General features: G+C 49.9%; 1 protein-coding gene across 3 annotated transcripts in view; it reads left to right on the forward strand.

The window, feature by feature from the left end:
- Positions 1–21,518, forward strand: part of LOC119965055 (transcription factor SOX-30-like) — a 175,428-nt gene that overhangs the window by 140,305 nt on the left and 13,605 nt on the right. For 2 of the 3 annotated variants that reach the window (XM_038795293.1, XM_038795294.1), the window contains exon 5: positions 5,317–5,818. In XM_038795293.1, coding sequence (XP_038651221.1) covers positions 5,317–5,818 — 502 coding nt within the window. The remainder of the gene's footprint in view (positions 1–5,316; positions 5,819–21,518) is intronic. The other variant, XM_038795295.1, reaches the window with a different exon arrangement.

Consider the following 21,518-nt stretch of genomic DNA (forward strand, 5'->3'; position numbering starts at 1 on the left):
GTGTCCATTGCTATCCTCATTGAGCAGGGAGCAACAACCCACAAAAACTGCAGTCAAAGTTGTTCCAATGAATGCTTCCACAGTTTTGGGCTCTTAAGCTCAGAAAAACAAGTTAAGGAAAAATTTGACTTGCATGGACATAGCCTAAAGGCAACCATCATGGTAGAATTACAAAAACTTGTATACGTCCACTGCTGAATGCTCAGAAAGATCACGGGCTGGATTCTCTGCTCCCCGACGTCAAAATCGCGTTCGGTGGCAGGGCGGAGAATCCATTTTGCCGGCAAAATGGGGAGCGTCGCCCGTTTTTCAGTCTCCGCCCCCTGAAAATTGGTGTACTAAGCCGAGTATCCACCACCTCTGTTGCCTGAGGCCCGCCCTGCGATGCTCCGTTGCCAACCAGCCGAATTCCTGATGGCGAGGCTTACGTGTGTTCGGGATCTTCACATGGCGACTGCGGACTCCGTTCAGGGCTGCCATAGTCGGGGGAGGACCAGTCGGCGGACCGAGCGGGCTTAATTCATAGCAGGGGGCAATGTGGGTGGGCGTTCCGCGTGAGCAGCCGATGCAGGGCACTACTTTGGTGGTGCAGGTCCGTGGGCTGAGTCCGCCATGGAGCACGGCGTGGCCGCTGCAGGCCACCGGCGTGCACATCCGTGGTCTCTGAACCAGAAGTGATGGGGGCTCTATCAGCAGCTAGAACTGCGAGCTTTACGACGGCTCCCTGCTAGCCCCCAGCTAAACGGGAAATCGGTGGCCTTTTGACACCAGTTTTCCTGGCATAATAGACCAGTTTTCACAATGGCGTCAACACTTAGTCTCAGAATCAGAGCATCCAGCCCCACTAACTTTGAAAATCATAAAAAATTGTGTAAAACATTATAGTGTAGTTGCACATGATCGCTGCTGGAGAACTTAGGTTGAACAGAACTGTTATCAACCAAGAATGCACAAGGTAGAAAAGCATCTCTAAGAGACACACAACGCACATTGTTTACACCATGTACACTCATTCTCTAAATAAAGTTATGTCACTTAGAACGCGGAGTGTGCCTTTTTTAGTGGTAGTATTCCTGCCTATGAGTCAGTAGGTCAGAACTCTGAACTGTACTCCAAACAGCTCCCTCGTATAAAGACTGGAACATCATCTCAAATAATCAGTTGACACCAAGTGGGTACTCGCATCTGTACAGAGACTACTGACAGTGATGGTATTCCCAGCTCTCAAAAGGTTTGGGGTCATTCTCTTTTATTTAAATTTATGACTTCATGCATTGTGGGTGTTGCCATCTCTGATTGCACTTCTGAGTGGCTTGCTCGGCCATTTCAAAGGATAGCTAAGAGACAACCACAGGATCTGGAGGTACAAGGCAAGACCAGACTTCCTGCCCTAAAGGACATAGTGAACCAGATGGATCTTTGTGGTAATCAATAATTGTTGCATGAGCAGCATTACTGAGACTAGCTTTCAATTCCAGACTTTATGAATTGAATTCCACCAGCTGCTATGGTGGGATTGGAACCTGTGCCCCCATAGCGTTATACCTGGACCTCTGGATTACTAGTCCAGTAACATTATTACTACACCGCTGCCTCCCCAGACAACTGTAGTGAGTGGAGACCAGGGTGCTGACTATAGATACTGAGTTACTGCCCAGTGGTGTTATTTTCTGTCTGATGGGTGTGAATGAGCCACTATCATGGGGATAGGTTGGACTCTTTAACCTTGTTTATAGCCTACCTAGGCACTCAGAAGATTGAAATAAATTTCTCAAGGAAGACAACGAGATAGTATATCAGTTATCAGGTAATTGGCAAGGACTCCCAAATAGCTGCTAAGACCCCCCCCCCCCCCCCCCCCCACAATGAACAACACCCCACTATGCATTCACCTTCAGGCCCCTTCTCCCTGCCAAGTTGGTACTGCCAGGATGCTGGGAGCAACACTCAGACACCTGGCCTTTATAGGAAGGACTTCAGCACAGAGGAAACCCCAGCAGAAAAACCTACAATTAGAAACAACATTGTCTCAAAAGAGGAAGCAACTCAGAACAAAAAAACAGCTTCTATGAAAAAATAGCAGTGAGACAACACCTGCTCAAAAGAGGAAGCACTTCAGAGTTGAGTTAATGGACTGTTAAGAGTAATAAAAACAAACAAAGCTAGCCATCCTTTGAAATAGACTGAGCTGGTCAATCCAGAGACTTCTAAAAGGTAGTAGACCATGAAATTGAAGATAAAAAATGTAGCTCAAAGCTTTTAGGCTTTTCAACGAGCCCAGAGGGGCTTCTCAATGAGCCCAGAGGCTTGAAAAAGTTAAACGGGAATGAAATTGAAAGTGGAAAAAACACTTCAAAGGTTTCTAACACATCAAAGAGATCATGACAGATCTTTGAACTTGAAATGCTAGGCGAGAAATCAAAGGTTTGACAACTGCAGAGGAAAGACATTTTACCTTCATCTGACAGATCATTAATATTGACATGCTAGGAGATAGTTTAAAGTCTCTCAAGGCAACAGAAGGAAGACCTTTCCATACAACCCCCATCCTGAGAAAGACCGCTGAGCTGAGCCCCTCCAGCCAACCCAAGAACCCTCCTGACCCCCACCTCCCCTGAAGGATGCCCCCTCGACCTCTGCGGAAGCAAATGTGGAGATGGTACTCAGTCCTTTGCTCCCCCTCGGTGTCCCTGGCACCTGGTCCCCACTTTTAGAGACCAATAGTGATTCGTGCCTGCGGGATTTCCAGCTGGGGTGGGCATGAGCATCCAAGGAGGCTGCAGCATTCCACTTCAATCTTGAGATTGCAATGAATGCTAATGAGTCCAGACCAGTTCTTGCTATTTTTGGGAGAGAATCCTTGCACCCGATTCAATGGGCCAGCAGAAATCCTGGTTAGGGCTAACAGCCCGGAGAATTGCCCCCAGTATCTGGGAGTACCACAAATAGGAAAGGCTACGGGAAACATCCCTGCTGTTACTCTGTATGAGCTTGCTAAAATAATTTAAAATATTTAGCTGCAACTGCAGGAAGTCATGTATTTCTATTTGATGGAACTTCAAGGAAACAGTCTTACCACCGGCATGCAATGGACTCTTTTGAAAGACATACATAGAATATACAACACAGAAACAGGCCCTTTGGCACAACAGGTCTGTAGCAGCGTGCATGCTTCACACAAGCCTCCTGTGAACCCTCTTCAGCTGACCCTATCAGAACCTTCTACCTTTCTACCTCTTCGCAAGTTTTCTCTTCAATGCATCTATGCTATTCACATCAACTACTGATTGTTGTAGTGTGTTTTATATTCTGAGTATATTGTATGTAAAGAAATTTATCCTGAATTTACTATTGGATTTTTAGTGACTATGTTATACTTCTGCATCCGAGTTTTGATCTTGCCCACAAATGGAAATATTTCACTACATGTACCCTATGAATTCCTTCCATAACCTTAAAGACCTCCAACAGTCTCTAAGGCTCCAAAAAAAGTACAGCAAAGGAACAGGCCCTTTGGCCCTCCAAGCCAGCGCTGATCATACTATCTAAACTAAAACTTTCCGCACTTCCGGCATCCATATCCCTCTATTTCCATCCTTTTCATGTATTCGTCAAGATGCCTCTTAAACATCGCTATCATATCTGCTTCCACCACCTCCCCCGGCAACGCGTTCCAGGCACTCACCATCCTCTGTGTAAAAACTTTCCCTCACTCATCTCTTCTAAACTTTCCCCCTCGCACCTTAAACTTATATCCGCTAGTAATTGACTTTTTCACCCTGGGAAAAAGAGTCTGACTATCCACTCTGTCCATGCCACTCATAGTTTTGTAAATATCCATCAGGTCGCCGCTCAACTTTTGTCATTGCAGTGAAAATAATCTGAGTTTACCCAACCTCTCCCCATAGCTTATAACCTCCCTTGGGCGGCACGGTGGTGCAGTGGTTAGCACTGCTGCCTCACACCACCAAGGACCTGGGTTCGATCCCAGCCCCGGGTCACTGCCTGTGTGGAGTTTGCACATTCTCCCCGTGTCTGCATGGGTCTCACCCCCACAACCCAAAGATGTGCAGGGTAGGTGGATTGGCCATGCTAAATTGCCCCTTAATTGAAAAAAATAATTGAGTACACTAAATTTATTTTTACAAAGCTAATATCCTCCAGAACAGGCAACATCCTGGTAAACCTCTTCTGTACCCTCTCCAAAGCATCCAGTAGTGTGGCGACCAGAATTGTACGCAATATTCCAAATGTGGCCTAACTAAGATTCTGTACAGCTGCTGAATGATTTGCCAATTTTTATGCTCAATGCCCCGATTGATGAAGGAGAAGGATGTGTAATTAGTAATAGTTATGGTTTAAGGCAAACTAGGTTTGGAAGTGTAGCACTTCCAAACACTGCATGGGACTTCCAGAAGTCAAGTGCAATAATAAAATGAAAAATCACAAATATTAGAATTCAGAAATTAAATTGGAAAATACATTTGGGGGATGTAATAGCTACGTCAATAGATTTTAAAATTCTGGAAAGAGAACTGTAACATTCAACAAAGGACGCGTTAAATGCAGCTCTAAAATGGAAGGAAAAACAACAAAAAACCCACAGGAATTCAGGAAGCCACCAGTGAGCTAAATTTAATTATGCACAGTAATTCTATTTAATTACAGATCTGTATAATGATACATTGTTATTGATTTATACAACTTTGATTGCAATTGTTCTCAGTTACAACATATTTTTACATTCTTGGCAATGTTCAAAAGAATTGCAGTTTAGTTTACACATTATCAAAGAACAGAATGAGAGAGATTTGGCTCTTCATAGAAATTCAGGGTCTTCTAATAAGCAGTATTAGATTTTGCTAGTTTCTACCTACTGCAGTGATGATGATTGTTGGATTTTCTTTAGCAGTGTCAATGTAATATTGTGACACTCCACGATCAGGAAGATTAACCCATGTCCCTTCTATGCAGCATCTGTATTTTATGAATAATATTGGTCACCATGCCAGCCAGCCATTACCAGTAGTCCATAACTGGGGAACATTTATGTAATTTGAATGGGACAGTATTAAAATTCCCCACCAAATTGTAGCATCGATGACCTGTAACACTGAAATATTCAGTGTCTTAATTAGTGGGAGGATTTTGAAAGACGTAAGTATTCAGACCAAGGAATGATTTAGGGTTAATTGATTTAAATCCCATTTTTGATGAATATTGATTATTATAATTTGAAGCTGTAAAATAATTTAATATATTACAACTGGCTTCATGATGCCTTGTGCTATAATGTGCTATATCCTAATTCTCCAGCAGGTCAAAGCCAGTCTCTGCGCATGCCAGTTGCTCAAGGTCCTCGTCCAAATTCAATTATACTTTATCCACAAACAAATCCCGTGCAGGTTGGCCTGCCTACGCAAAGTATATCCAGTCACCCCACTGTGCCAGCCACCTGTCCTCCAGGACACAGTAGAAATGAGGTCCATCATGAGGTTCCCGGTCCAAGTGCAGTGTCAAATTGTTCAGAGCAAAGGATACCTACGATGTCAGTGGATGTTGGCAAAAGGAATTCTACCAATGAAACTAATAACACACACAACAGAAGTACCATACCTGAAGTCCCAGCACAAAAGGAGATACCCACTGTTTCCAGCTGCCCCAGAAATCCACCACCAATGCCTTCGGCAACCCTTCCACATCCACATGCTTACCAGCATCCACCGATGGGGCATGCTGCTAATTTGTTTGGAGCTGCTGCCCGATTTCCTTTTCACCATCCTTATTTCTTGCCTGGACCACCCTATTTCCCGTCAAGGTATGTGGAATCAGATTTAGAATTGCATTATCCTTATCGTTAGAATTCATATTGAAATGTCGCAATAAGTGAGAGATGGAAATATATTTGCTTTCACTTGTTGCAGGAGATAACCTAGTCTGTTAACCAACCCATAAATTCAAATTTGCATGCCTGGTGATTTAAATGTTTAGAAGCATGTTACATAGTTGGGCAACATACTGTTTGCAAGGCTCAGCGAGACTCCAATTCCTATGTAAATGAAGGGCAAGCCCCATAATGCTCTTGAAGCACCACGGTAGCAACCTTGATGCCCGCTGTCTGTTTGCAACAGGCCCTTCAAGAAAAGCCTTCAAACAAGCGGTGCTCCTGTCATGTCTGTTGAACCCTTGCTACACATGGGGCCATATCTTGTGGCAAGAACTACTGCCCATAGCTTCTGTGACCTGATTCTCACATCAGATATTTTTTGTGGCCACCTGTAAAGGGTTCGGCCCTGAATTCCTGGAGCAGAAAGCAAGATTTATGACCGGGAACTAGGAATTTTGGGAGGAACCTGGTTTTGTCAGGATTCTACCTACTCAAAGAGCACCTTTAAATTCCACAGGGGAAAAGGGGAGCAAGGTGAATGGGCTTATCTTTTAACTCCTTTTCCCTGGTTGCTGGGTCGGCATGAGTCTTCCGAGACTAAGAGAGGTTTGATGTAATTTAGTTTGCAGTGATTAAAGCCCAGATTACGTAGATGAGTTGGGTCCGCGGAGTTAGGAGACTATTTTGGCTCCGTGACCCTAACTTTTAAAAATAGGTCACATTGTTGGTTGGTGATGGGGTGGTGTATGGATGGGTGGGCTAAAATAGGAGTTGGGATGGGGCAATCCCAGAACAAAGGTGGAAACTGCTGGGTGCAGCAGTATATGGGGCGCAAGGTTTACCTTGTTCTCCGGCACTGTGTTTATTTTTAAAAAAATTTAAAGTGCCCAGTTATCTTTTTTTTTTACAATTTAGGGGCAATTTAGCATGGACAGTTCGCCTATCTGCACATTTTTTGGTTGTGGGGGTAAGACTGATGCAGATACGGGGAGAATGTGCAAACTCCACACGGTCAGTGACCCAGGGCCTGGATTGAACCCAGATCCTCAGCACTGTGAGGCAGCAGTGCTAACCATTGTGTCACCATGCTGCCCCCCGGCACTGTGTTTAAGAAAATTCAAAAAAAGGAACTTCCGGTTGTGGCTATGTGGAGCTAAGTCGCACGTTCGGCAGCTCCTGCTAGCAAAGGAGTTTTGGGCTCTTTTTAGGGCCCGCAACGGCACTTGTTCGACGTTTCCTGGTGTGGGAAGGGGACAGCAACATTCCCCTGCTAGTGTACGGATTGGACCAGGAGCGGGGCGATTAAAAAAGCAGCATTGCAGCAAAGAAAGGTGCGAGGGAGGAGGACCAAGATGGTGGCGGGCGGAGACCAGGCAGCGTGGACGCAATGGGCGCAGGAGCAGCAGGAGCTGCTCCAGCGCTGTTTTAAGGAGCCAAAAGCAGAGCTGCTGGAGCCGTAGAAGGCCTCACTCGATAAGCTGCTGGAGACCCAAACGGTCCAAGGGGCGGCGATCCGGGCGGTCTGGCAAAAGGTCTTGGAGAACGAGGACAAGATCCTAGGCCTGGCGGTGAAGGTGGAGGCGCACGAGGCGCTCCATAAGAAATGGCATGTGAGGTTCGAGGAGATGGAGAACCGGTCCAGGCGGAAGAACCTGCGGATCCTGGGCCTCTCGGAGGGGCTGGAGGGATTGGACATGGGGGGCCTATGTGGTCACAACGTTGAATTCGTTGTTGGGAGCGGGGGCCTTCCAGGGGCCCTTGGAGTCGGAAGTGGCCCACCGAGTGCTGGCGAGGAAGCCCAAGCCCAGCGAGCCGCTGCGGGCGGTGCTGGTGCGGTTCCACCGGTTTGCTGATCGACAGTGTGTATTAAGGTGGGCCAAGAAGAAGCGGAGCAGCAGGTGGGAGAATGCGGGGGTCCGGATCTACCAGGATTGGAGTGCGGAGGTGGCGAAGAAGAGGGCCGATTACAATCGGGCGAAAGCAGTGCTGCACAGGAGAGGGGTGAAGTTCAGCATGCTACAGCCGGCGTGTCTGTGGGTCACCTACAAGGATTGACACCATTATTTTGAGTCCCCGGAGGAGGCCGGGGGATTTGTTCAGGCCAAAAAACTGGACTCAGGCTGAGGGTCGGGGGATGGTTGGGGATTGTTGTGTTGTGTTCCGAGGTGGGGTTCTTTGTTTTCTGGGGGGTGATAGGGCATTGTTTTGATTAGGCCCGCCGGATGGGCTCATGAGGGGGGGGATAGGCAAACAGCTTGGGGGGTTGATGGTCGGTAGGGGTTGATGGGGCCTCACGGGGGGAGGGGGGGGGGGGGCTTGAGATGGGGCTAGTGGGACTGGGCCTGAAAAGGGACCTGCGCCAGAGGAGGCGGGGCCGGCCGAGTGGAAAGTGTGGGCTTTTTCCCACGCTAAGGGTTGAAGGGGGCCGTGCCGGAGCTGGGAAGCGTGGGCTTTTTCCCGCGTTGGGAGTGGAATTGGAAGGACGAGAGTCTGCTTGTGGGCAAGGGACAGGAGGGGTAGCTTTACACTGTGGGGGGGGGGTCGACGGTGCGGCGGGAGTTGCCGGGGTCAGCAGGAGTCAGCTGACTCACGGGAGTACTATGGGGGGGAGCAACGCAGCTAGGGGTGGACCTAACTAGGGGGGGGGGGGGGGGGGGGGGGGGCAGGGGGGAGGGACTGGGCTGCTGCTGGAATGGCCAAGGGAGAGCTGGAGGTGGTAGAGGAGGTCGGGATGGGGGTCTGCCGCTGTGGGGAATGGGCCGTGCGGGGGACACGGGCACGTGGCTGGCCTAGGAAGGGCTATGGCTAATCGGCAGGGGAGGGGGGCGAGTAGCCCCCTGATCCGGCTGATAACCTGGAATATAAGGGACTGAATGGGCCGGTCAAGCAGGCCCAGGTGTTCGCGCACCTGAAGGGGCTGAAGGCAGATGTGGCCATGCTCCAGGAGACGCACCTGAGGGTGGCAGATCAGGTAAGGTTAAGAAAGGGGTTGGTAGGGCCGGTGTTTCATTCGGGCTTAGATGCAAAAAACCGGGGGGGGTGGCGATTTTGGTGGGGAAGAGAATGTCGTTCGAGGCGTCGAGCATTGTGGCGGACAATGGCGGTAGGTATGTGATGGTTAGAGGCAAGCTCCAGGGGGAGCGGGTGGTGCTGGTCAATGTATACGCCACGAATTGGGACGATGCAGGGTTCATGCGGCATACGTTGGGCCGGATTCCGGATCTTGAGACAGGAGGCCTAATAATGGGGGGGGGGGGGGATTTCAACGCGGTGCTGTACGCGGCACTTGATCGCTCCAGGTACTGAGTGGGTTTATGGACCAGATGGGAAGGGTGGACCCATGGAGGTTTACAAGGCCGGGGGCCGGGGAATTTTCATTCTTCGCCCATGTCCGCAACGCCTACTCCCGGATTGATTTTTTTGTCATGAGCAGGGCGCTGATTCCGAGGATGGAGGACACGGAATATTCGGCGATAGCCATTTCTGATCACGCTCCGCATTGGGTGGACCTCGAGTTGGGGGAGGAGAAGGACCAACGTCCGCTGTGGCGTCTGGAGGTGGGGTTGTTAGCGGTAGAGGAGGTGAGCGGGTGGGTCCGGAGGTGTATAGAGAGGTACCTAGAGACTAATGATAATGGGAAGGTGCAAGTAGGGGTGGTCTGGGAGGCTAATCTCCATTAGGGCACACAAGGAGAGGGGGGAGAGGAGAGAGAAGTTGGTGGGGGAGATGGTGAGGGTGGACAGGAGGTACGCAGAGGCCCCGGAGGAGGGATTGCTGAGGAAGCGGCGTAGCCTCCAGACTGAGTTTGATTTACTGACCACCAGGAAGGCGGAGGCGGGGTGGAGGAGGGCGCAGGGGTTGGTTTATGAATACGGAGAAAAGGAGAGCCGGATGCTGCCGCACCAGCTTCAGAAGCGGGAAGCAGCTAGGGAGATCGGTGGAGTTAGGGATGGAGGAGGGAGCATGGTATGAAATGCGGTGGGTATCAATGGGGTCTTTAGGAGCTTTTATGAGGAACTGTACCGGTCTGAGCCCCCATTGGAGGAGGGAGGGTTAGGTCGCTTCCTAGACCAGCTGAGGTTTCCGAGAGTGGAGGAGGAGCAGGTGGCGGGGTTGGTGGCGCCGGTAGGACTGGAGGAGCTGGTCAAAGCGATAGGGAACATGCAGGCGTGGAAGGCACCGGGGCCAGATGGGTTCCTGGTTGAATTTTACAAGAAGTATTTGGACCTGCTAGGCCCACTGTTGGTAAGGACCTTCAACGAGGCAAGGGAAGGGGGGCTTTGCCCCCGACGATGTCTAGGCGCTGATCTCCTTGATCCTGAAGCGGGACAAGGATCCCCTACAGTGTGGGTCATATAGGCCGATCTCACTCCTAAACATAGATGCAAAGTTGCTGCCAAATATTTTGGCCACAAGGATAGAGGACTGTGTGCCACAGGTCATACATGAAGATCAGATGGGGTTTGTGAAAGGGAGGCAGTTGAATGCTAACGTACGGAGGCTTTTGAATGTTATAATGATGCCGGCAGTGGAAGGGGAGGCAGAGATAGTGGCGGCGATGGATGCGGAGAAGGCCTTTGATAGGGTGGAATGGGGATACCTGTGGGAGGTGTTGAAAAGGTTCGGGTTCGGGGAGGGGTTCGTCAGGTGAGTGAGGTTGCTATATGAGCCCCAGTGGCGAGTGTGGCTACGAACAGAAGGAGGTCAGAGTATTTCCGATTGCACGGGGGGACGATGCAGGGGTGTCCCCTGTTCCCCCTGCTCTTTGCGCTGGTGATTGAACCCCTGGCCATGGCACTGAGGGATTCAAGGAACTGGAAGGGGATAGTGCGGGGGGGAGAGGAGCATCAGCTGTCGCTATATGCGGATGACCTGCTGTTTTATGTGGCGGACCCGATGGGGGGAATGGCGGAGGTGATGAGGATCCTTAGGGAGTTTGGGGATTTCTCCGGGTAAAAGCTCAATCTGGGAAAAAGCGAGCTGTTCGTAGTGCACCCAGGGGACCAGGAGAGGGGGATTGGTGAGCTCCTGTTGAAAAAGGCGGAGAGGAGTTTTAGGTACCTGGACATACAGGTAGCTAGGAGCTGGGGGGCCTTACATAAGCTTAACTTCATGAGGCTGGTGGAGCAGATGGAGGAGGAGTTTAAGAGGTGGGCCGTGCTGCCACTCTCCCTGGCGGGCAGGGTGCAGTCAGTCAAAATGACGGTGCTCCCGAGGTTTTTGTTCTTGTTCCAATGCCTCCCTATCCTGAACCCTAAGGCAGTTTCAGGCGGGTCAACAGGAGCGTCATGGGGTTCGTGTGGGTGCAGAAAACCCCGAGGGTGAGAAGGGTGTTCCTGGAGCAGAGCAGGGATAGGGGGGGGGTTGCCGCTGGCTAACCGCTGTGGGTATTATTGGGCCGCCAACGTGGCGATGATATGCAAGTGGGTAATAGAGCGGTAGGGGACGGCATGGAAGAGGTTGGAGATGGCGTCCTGTGTGGGCACGAACCTGGAGACGCTGGTGACGGCACAGCTGCCACTTCCTCCAACGAGGTATGCCACGAGTCCAGTGGTGGCGGCTACCCTCAGAATTTGGGGGCAATGGAGACGGCACAGGGGGGAGGTGGGGGCCTCGGTGTGGTCATCGATACGAGGGAACCACCGGTTTATCCCAGGGAGAATGGATGGAGGGTTCCTGAGTTGGCACAGGGCAGGCATTAAAAGGATGGGGGACTTGTTTATGGATGAGAAATTTGCGAGTCTGGGTAAGCTGGAGGGGAGGTTTGGCCTCCCCCCAGGGAACACCTTCAGATATATGCAGGTAAGGGAGTTTGTTAGGCGGCAGGTGGTGGAGTTCCCACTGCTGCCGCCACGAAGGGTACAGGACAGGGTGCTTTCGGGGATATGGGTTAGAGAGGGGAGGATCTTGGCAACGTATCAGGTGATGCAGGAGGAGGCGGAGGCCTCGGTGGAGGAGCTGAAGGGTAAATGGGAGGAGAAGTTGCGTGAGGAAATCGACGAGGGGACGTGGGCGGATGCCCTGGGGAGGGTGAATTCCCCCTCCTCTTGCGCGTGGCTCACCTTAATACAATTCAAGGTGCTGCACAGGGCGCACATGACCGGGGCAAGGTTGAGCAGGTTCTTTGAGAGAGAGGACAGATGTGTAGATGCTCAGGGAGCCCTGCAAACCAGACCCACATGTTCTGGGCATGCCCAGCGCTGGAGGTCTTTTGGAGGGGCGAAGCAGAGACAATGTCAATGGTGGTTGGATCCAGGGTTGAGCTGAGCTGGGGGCTCGCAATATTTGGGATGGCAGAGGAGCCGTGAGTGCAGGAGGCGAAAGAGGCCGGTATTCTGGCCTTTGCGTCCCTGGTAGCCCGGCAAGGATTCTTCTTCAGTGGAAAGATGTAAGACCCCCAAACGTGGAGGCCTGGATCAACGATATGGCGGGGTTTATTAAATTGGAGAGGGTCAAGTTTGCCTTAAGGGGATCGGTACAAGGGTTCTTCAGGCGGTGGCAACCATTCTAGACTTTCTGGCGGAGCAGTAGGCGATGGTCAGCAACAGCAGCAACCCGGGGCGGGGGGGGGGGGGGGGGGGGGGGGGGGGGGGGGGGGGGGGGGGGGGGGGGGGGGGGGGGGGGGGGACTTGGGGGAGTTCGGGGTGGGGTGGGGGGTCATGAGGGTTTGTTTGTTTTTCTTGATTGGGTGTGTATATTTGCTTCATACCATTTATCTTTGTTAATTTATTCTTTGTGTATATGGGGGGGGGGGGGGGGGGGGGGGGGGGGGGGGGGGCGGGGGTTTGTTCTTATTTCTTTTTTTTTTTTATTGTTGACAATTTGTGAAAACTTGAATAAAAATTATTTCAAAAAAAATAAAATTCAAAAAATAATTTTTTAAAAAGCAGCCCTCCAGCTCTTATCCTCCACACACTCCCTGTGAAAAATCCATGCCAAACTATGTGAACTGTCACGACATCCTGGGCTGCTGCGCAGTCAATTCCTGTCCTACTTGACCCAGAGTCGCAACACAGGTGAAATTAGATTTTATTTAAAATACCCAAGATCTTTGGATGATCCCAATAAACTAGTCATCAAGTTTGAAAATTTAAAACACAATTACATTTTATTAGGTACAGTATTATAATTAACAACAGAAAATGTAATTGACTATCTACTACCCCTTTCCCAACCCCCCTTTCTAATACATCCCACTTTTTACACACATACACATACAGACAAAAATCTCAGAGGGGAAATGTGGTGGAAAGGGAGAATCAATATTAATAAAGATAAAAGGATAAGGATCTCTGGTGCACTCGGATGACTTCCAATCAGTGTCTTTCTGAAATTCAGTCTTTTGTTTTGGTACTTCTTCCTTTGAAACTTGAGATGGTTTTCTCTGGCAAGGTTGTCAACTTTCTCCGCAGATTCAGTACCATTTCAGGTTCACAGCAAAGGCACTCACTGCTTTCAGAACAATAGAACAGTTCTTTCATTTCAGCAAACCAGGGGACAGTTCCTTTCACTTCCACGGTCGAAACACTTTTACCAAGTTCTCAGAAAGTATCACACAGAAACTAATCACGGACCAGTTACAAATTAACCATTTGACTAACTCCCTCCAAAACTGATTCCTGAGATCCATTTGGTGCCGAAGAGTCTGGTTTCTCCTTTCCAAAATACAGAACCTGGGAACACAGTGTCCTGGCAAGCAGACTGTCTCAGCTAAGGCCCATCCCAATTATGGGTCCACAGACCAAAATAATAAAAACTAAATAAAATAAATATAAGAGCAAAGATCAAAGAACAAAGTACAGCACAGGAACAGGCCCTCCAGGCCTGTGCTGACCATGCTACCCGTCTGAACTAAAATCTTCTACACTTCCTGGGTCGTATACCTCTATTCCTATCCTATTCATGTATTTGTCAAGATGCCCCTTAAACATTACTATCGTCCCTGCTTCCACCACTTCCTCCGGCAGCGAGTTCCAGGCGCCCATTACCCTCTGTGTAAAAAACTTGCCTCGTACATCTCCTCTAAACCTTGCCCCTCACACCTTAAACCTATGCCCCCTAGTAATTGACCCCTCTACCCTAGGAAAAAGCCTCTGACTATCCACTCTGTCTATGCCCCTCATAATTTTGTAGCCCTCTATCAGGTCACCCGTCAACCTCCATCGTTCCAGTGAGAACAAACCAAGTTTATTCAACCTCTCCTCATAGCTAATGCCCTGCATACCAGGCAACATCCTGGTAAATCTCTTCTGCACCCTCTCTAAAGCCTCCACATCCTTCTGGTAGCGTGGTGACCAGAATTGAACACTATACTCCAAGTGTGACCTAACTAAGCTTCTATATAGCTGCAACATGACTTGCAATTTTTATACTCAATGCTCCGGCCATTGAAGGCAAGCATGCCGTATGTCTTCTTGACTACCTTCTCCACCTGTGTTGCGCCTTTCAGTGACCTGTGGATCTGTACACCTAGATCTCTCTGACTGTCAATACTCTTGAGGGTTCTACCACTCACTGTATATTCCCTACCTGTATTAGACCTTCCAAAATGCATTACCTCACATTTGTTTGGATTAAACTCCATCTGCCATCTCTCCGCCCAAGTCTACAAACACTCTAAATCCTGCTGTATCCTCTGACAGTCCTCATCGCTATCTGCAATTCCACCAACCTTTGTGTCGTCCGCAAACTTACTAATCAGACCAGTTACATTTTCCTCCAAATCATGTATATATACCACGAACAGTAAAGGTCCCAGCACTGATCCCTGCGGAAACCACTAGTCACATCCCTCCAATCAGAAAAGCACCCTCCCATTGCTACTCTCTGCCTTCTATGACCTAGCCAGTTCTGCATCCATCATGCCAGTTTTCCTCTGATCCCGTACGACTTTACCTTTTGTACCAGTCTGCCATGAGAGACCTTGCCAAAGGCCTTACTGAAGTCCATATAGACAACATCCACTGCCCTACCTGCATCAATCATCTTTGTGACCCCCTCGAAAAACTCTTATCAAGTTAGTGAGACACGACCTCCCCTTCACAAAACCATGCTACCTCTCGCTAATAAGTCCACTTGCTTCCATGGGAGTAGATCCTGTCTCGAAGAATTCTTTCCAGTAATTTCCCTACCACAGACGTAAGGCTCATCGGCCTGTGTCCCTGGATTATCCTTGCTACCCTCCTTAAACAAAGGAACAACATTGGCTACTCTCCAGTCCTCTGCGATATCACCTGAAGACAGTGAGGATTCAAAGATTTCTGTCAAGGCCTCAACAATTTCCTCACTTGCCTCCTTCAGTATTCTGGGGTAGATCCCATCAGGCCCTGGAAACTTATCCACCTTAATATTTTTCGAGACGCCCAACATCTCGTCTTTTTAGATCTCAATGTGACCCAGGCTATCTACACATCCTTCTCCAGACTTAACATCCGCCAATTCCTTCTCTTTGGTGAATACTGATGAAAAGTATTCATTTAATACCTCACCCATTTCCTCTGGCTCCACACATACATTCCCTTGCCTATCCTTCAGTGGGCCAACCTTTCCCTGGCTTTTTATGAACGTGTAAAAAGCCTTGGGATTTTCCTTAACCCTATTTGCCAATGACTTTTCATGACCCCTTTTAGCCCTCCTGACTCCTTGCTTAAGTTCCTTCCTACTTTCCTTATATTCCACACAGGCTTCATCTGTTCCCAGCCTTCTTTTCTTTTTGACGAGGCCTACCTTCTATGCCTCCTTTTTCTTTTTGACGAGGCCTACAATATCTCTTGTTATCCAAATGACCCCTCGTACCCCCCCCCCCCCCCCATACACATTCCCCATATACTCTCATACTGCATGTCAGCCCAGGCAGCTCTCCCCATCCCCCATGTCTCCTGTACCCACCCCACGGCTCCTCATACCCCTTATGTCAACTCAAGCCCCTCACCTGCCATCCTTTGCATTTACCTCCTTCATGCCAACTCACCCAGTATCATTAGACAGTTCCTTGACAGATTTGGCATTTCTTTGACAGCTTTGACAGCTGAGCCATTCTTTTACAGTTGTTTGACAGCTAGATGAGTTTGTACATAAAAGTGCACAATCATGTTCATTTTTAACAATCCCAAAGGGTGCCTTACCTCTCCCAAAGGGTTTCCAGGAGCCCATCTGAAGGTGTACCTTGGCTGTCCAAACAAATCCACCGAGTTCAGATCTCCTCTTACCTGTTCTAATCTGCATATTCTGGGTTTTACACTCCTAAAATTCAATTTTAGCAGAAGCAGCTTGTGATGTAAATGGCCGGCACCTCCACGAATCACACATGCGCAAAGCCTGGGCCTCCTGTCACCATGAAGATGGGAAATGTCAGGTTTGGGGCAGGACTTAGAAAGTTCAGCCATTTCTGAGCCACAATGGGGAGCCTCTCCCTTGTGGTGAAAATCTGGGACCAGGACTCAACAAAGACTGATTATTTTGGTCAATTTAAATTTTGGTCAAAAAGAATCTGGGGTCATATCCATCTAAATGCTGATCCATCTTAGGTAGCCAAGACTGGGACAGCAGTCACTGAAATGTCCTTGCAGGCATAGTGCATCTTGGCCATGCAACTGAAACACAGGGTCATGGCATCTGGTGTTTGACTAGGTTGAATGATGATTCTGTTCCAGCACACTTACACTGGATCTTCAGGATCCAGCCCCTCAGGATCTTCAGTGTTCAACACATCATAAAACATAACCAGCACTCTTTTAATAATTACCTGATAACTGCATCAACACCCCTTCACCCCACCATCACCTACCTCCCCGTCATGACCAGCTCATTATACAAAAGAAAATCTGTTAAGGGAATTTGGTGGCTCAGTAGTCTCTACTCCCTGGGACATGGAATTGATAACAATGTTAAAGGATTTAATTAAGTTTGGATAATTATGACCCAGTCCCTACTGGTTGTGGGTATACATAGAATCATAGACTCCCTACGTGCAGTACGAGGCCATTCAGCCCATCGAGTCTACACTGACCCTCCGAAGGAGCACCCTACCTAGGCCCACTTCTCCGCTCTATCCCTGTAATACCACCTAATATTTTGGTAGTGTCCAAGGGGCAATTTAGCATGCCAATTCACCTAATCTCACCGGGTACTTCGGTTTCCTCCCACAGTTCAAAGATGTGCAGATTGGGCGGATTGGCCATGATAAATTGCCCTTAGTGTCCAAAATTCTATGGTTAACCTAGGACAAAAGTTCGGCACAACATCGTGGGCCGAAGGGCCTGTTCTGTGCTGTATTTCTCTATCTATCTATCTATCTATCTATAATCTGCACATCATTGGACTGTGGTAGGAAACCAGAGCACCCGGATGAAACCCATTTAGTCACGGGGAGAATGTACAAACTCCACACAGTCACCCAAGGTTGGAATTGAACCCGGGTCCCTGGCGCTGTGAGGCAGCAGTGCTAATCACTGTGCCACCATGCCGCCCCTAGAACTGTCCAATTTTAAAATTAACTGGCAATATCACCTTTTTTTTTCCTTATCCGTTCATGGGATGTGGCCAACATTTGTTGCCCATCCCTGAGGGCATTTAAGAGTCAACCACATTTTTGTGGATCTGGAGTCACATGTAGGCCAGACCAGGTAAGGATGCAGATTTCCTTCCCTAAAGGACATTAGTGAATCAAATGATTTTTTACAACAATCGACCAGTGGTTTCATGGTCATCATGAGACATTTAATTCCAGATTTTTTTTATTCAATTCAAATTCCACCATCTGCCCTGGCGGGATTTGAATCCATGGGCCGGGATTCTCCCCTACCCGGCGGGGCGGGGGGTCCCGGCGTGATGGAGTGGCGTGAACCACTCCGGCGTTGGGCTGCCCCAAAGGTGCGGACGTCTCCGCACCTTTAGGGGCCAAGCCCTAACATTGAGGGGCTAGGCCCGCGCCGGAGTGGTTGGCGCTCCAGCGGCTGGCGGGAACGGCCTTTGGCGCCACGCCAGCCGGGGCCGCTGGAAGTCTGTGCATTCGCAAGAGCATCAGCAGCTGCTGACATCATCCCCACGCATGCGCAGGGGAGGGGTCACTTCCGCCTCCGCCATCGTGAAGACCATGGCAAAAACGGAAGGAAAAGAGTGCCCCCACGGCACAGGTCCACCAGCCGATCAGAGGGCCCCGATCGCGGGCCAGGCCACCGTGGGGGCACCCCCAGGGGCCAGATTGCCCTGCCCCCCCGCCCCCCCCCCCCCCCCCCCCCCCCAGGACCCCGGAGCCTGCTCGCGCCGCCTGGTCCCGCCGGTAAGGTAGGTGGTTTGATCCCCACCGGCAGGACCAGCATGACAGTGGCGGGACTTCGGCCCATCGCGGGCCGGAGAATCGCCGGGGGGGGGGGGGGGGGGGGGGGCGCCGTCCGGCATGGCGGGATTCCCACCCCCGCCGAATCTCCGGTGCCGGAGACTTCGTGACATGGCAGGGGCGGGATTGACGCCGGCCCCCGCTGATTCTCCGACCCGGCCAGGGGTCGGAGAATCCCGTCCCATATCTCCAGAGCATTACTCTGGGTTACTAGTCCAGTGACAATACAACCACGCCAATGCCTCCCCACTTGGAGGCCATAGGGATGGCTAATGCACAATGTACACATGATTTTAGTACATGGGTGGCCAGGTTTACGAGGTTGAGGCTAAGGAACATTTTTGGGGAGCAGAGCAAAGGAATTTTTACAGTTTGCTATATTAATTTGCTCTTGGTGTGCTTGCTGCAGACGACTGAGCTACATTTCTACGTAAAATTAAAGAACAGATGGAATTCCCATTCAACCAAACATTTGATTGGTGAAACTCCTGAAGAAGTGTGTCGTTTAATCAACAATGTGAATATTCTTGGAATCTGTAGTTTAATTGGCAAATCCGTTCAACATAAGAACATAAGAAAAAGGAACATCTATCCAATGATGGTTTTCAGTGTGGCCTCATTGCTGGTGATCTAGGCCAGCTGGCTTGTCAGGCTTGCTCACCATTCAATATGATCATGGCTGATCTTTGGCTTCAGCTCCACTTTCTTTTTATTAAAAACATTTTATTAAGGCATTTATTATTTTATAATAACAGATAGTACAAAAACAAATGTGAACATAATTCAGTGCAAAACACAACCCTCCCCAGCCAACAACCATACCCAGCCAACCTGGCTTACGCACACAATTCTCCAGTCCCTCCATCTCCTAGCACAAGTGGATAGCACTGTGGCATCACAGCGCCAGGGTCCCAGGTTTGATTCCCCGCTGGGTCACTGTCTGTGCTGAGTCTGCACGTTCTCCCCATGTCTGCGTGGGTTTTCTCCTGTAGCTCCGGTTTCCTCCCATTTTCCAAAGACGTGCAGGTTAGGTGGATTGGCCATGATAAATTGCCCTTAGTGACCAAAAACAAAAAGGTTACGAGGGGTTATTGAGTTACGGGAATAGGTTGGAAGTGAGGGCTTAAGTGGGTCGATGCAGACTCGATAGGCCGAATGGCCTCCTTCTGCACTGTATGTTCTATGATCTATGATCCCGCCTGAACTAAACTAAACTAACTCCCTACCCCCCCATACCCCAGCCCCTAACCCCCCCCCCCTCCCATCATGTCTGCTAACAGTTTAGTTTTCCCCAATGAAGTCGATAAATGGCTGCCACCTCCGAAAGAACCCTAACACTGATCCCCGAGGACAAACTTGATTTCCTCAAGCCTGAGAAACCCAGCTATGTCGCTAACCCATACCCCCAAATTCGGGGGCTCCGAGTCCCTCTTGGATAATAGGATCCGTCTCTGGGCTACCAGGGAGGCAAATGTCAGCCTCTCTCGCCCCTTGGACTCGAGGGTCTTCCGACACTCAAAAAATTGCCACCTCTGGACTCAGTGCCACCCTTGTTTTTAACACCGTGGACATGACATCAGCAAATCCCTGCCAGAATCCCCTAAGCTTCGGACATGCCCAAAACATGTGGACATGATTTGCGGGCCCTCCTGCACACCTCACAGACCTGTCCTCTACCCCAAAAAACCTACTTATCCGGCCACCGTCATGTGTGCCTGGTGAACCACCTTGAATTGTATCAGGGAAAGCCTGGCACATGATGAGGATGTGTTGACACTGCTCAGGGCATCCTCCCACAGACCTGCCTCTAACTCCTTTCCCAACTCATCCTCACATTTACCCTTTAACTCCCCTATCTGGGATCCCTCCCATTCCATAAGTTCTTTATAGATTTCCGATACCTTCCCCTCCCCGACACCCGTTCTAGAGACTACCTTGTTCTGTATCCCCTCTGGCAGTAGAAGCGGAAAGGTCGAAACCTGCCTTCGCACAAAATCCCTCACCTGCAGGTAACGAAATCCATTCTTCCCGGCAATTCAAATTCCTCCTCCAGATCCACCAAACAAGGAAAGTTCCCATCAACAAACAGACTTCCCAGTCTCTCAGTACCTGCTCTCTGCCACCTCCGAAAGCCCCCAACCAGCCCCCCGGGACAAACCGGTGATTGCCACAATTTGGAGCCCACACCGACGCTCCTTCCACTCCCATATGCTTCCGCCACTGCTGCCGAACTCTCAGGGCCGCCAATACCACCGGGCTTGTAGAGAACCGGGCCGGCGAGAACGGCAGAAGTGCCATTACCAATGCTCCTAAACGTGTGCCCCTACATGATGCCGCATCCACTCGCTCCCAATACGACCCCCGCCCCCCCCCCCCCCCCCACCATCCACTTCCTGATCATGGCTATATTTGCCGCCCAGTAATAGTTCCTAATGTTCGGCAGGACCAACTCCCCACCCCACCGGCTCCGCTCCAGCAGCATTTTCCTTACTCGTGGGGCTTTACCCGCCCACACAAACCCAGAGTCACCGTATTAACCCGCTTAAAAAAGGCCTTTGGTATGAAAATAGGGAGACACTGGAAGACAAACAAAAATCTCGGGAGAACTGTCATCTTTACGGTCTGTAACCTCCCCACCAGTGACAACGGGAGCATGTCTCACCTTCATCCTCCTTCATTTGCTCAACTAACCGGCCAGATTTAATTGATGTAATTGCTCCCAACGCTGTGCCACCTGAATCCCCAATGATCGAAAACTCCCTCCCATCACTTTAAACGGCAACTCCCCCAGCCTCCTCTCCTGCCCCCGCGCCTGGATCACAAAGACCTCGCTCTTACCCATCTTCAATTTATATCCCGAAAACCAGCCAAATTCCCTAAGATCCGCATAATCTCTTCCATCCCCCCCAAATCGGGTCAGAAATTACAGGAGTAGGTCGTCCGCATACAACGATACCCTGTGTTCCACCTCCCTCCCCGGACTAACCCCTTTGAGTCCTTTGACACTCTCATGGCCACCAGCAATGGCTCTATAGCCAAGGCAAACAACAGTGGGGAGAGTGGACATCCCTGCCTCGTCCCCCAGCTCAGTCTAAAATACTCCAAGCTCACTCAGTTCGTCCGCACACTCGCCACCGGTGCCTGGTACAGCAACCGGACCAAGTCTACAAAACCCTACCCAAACCCAAACTGCCTCAGGACCTCCCACAAATACTTCCACTACACCCGGTCAAAGGCCTTCTCTGCATTCATAGCGAGCACTACCTCAATCTCCCTCCCCTCGGAGGGCATTAT

This window comes from Scyliorhinus canicula, chromosome 4, assembly GCF_902713615.1.
Source record: "Scyliorhinus canicula chromosome 4, sScyCan1.1, whole genome shotgun sequence".
Lineage (NCBI taxonomy): Eukaryota > Metazoa > Chordata > Chondrichthyes > Carcharhiniformes > Scyliorhinidae > Scyliorhinus > Scyliorhinus canicula.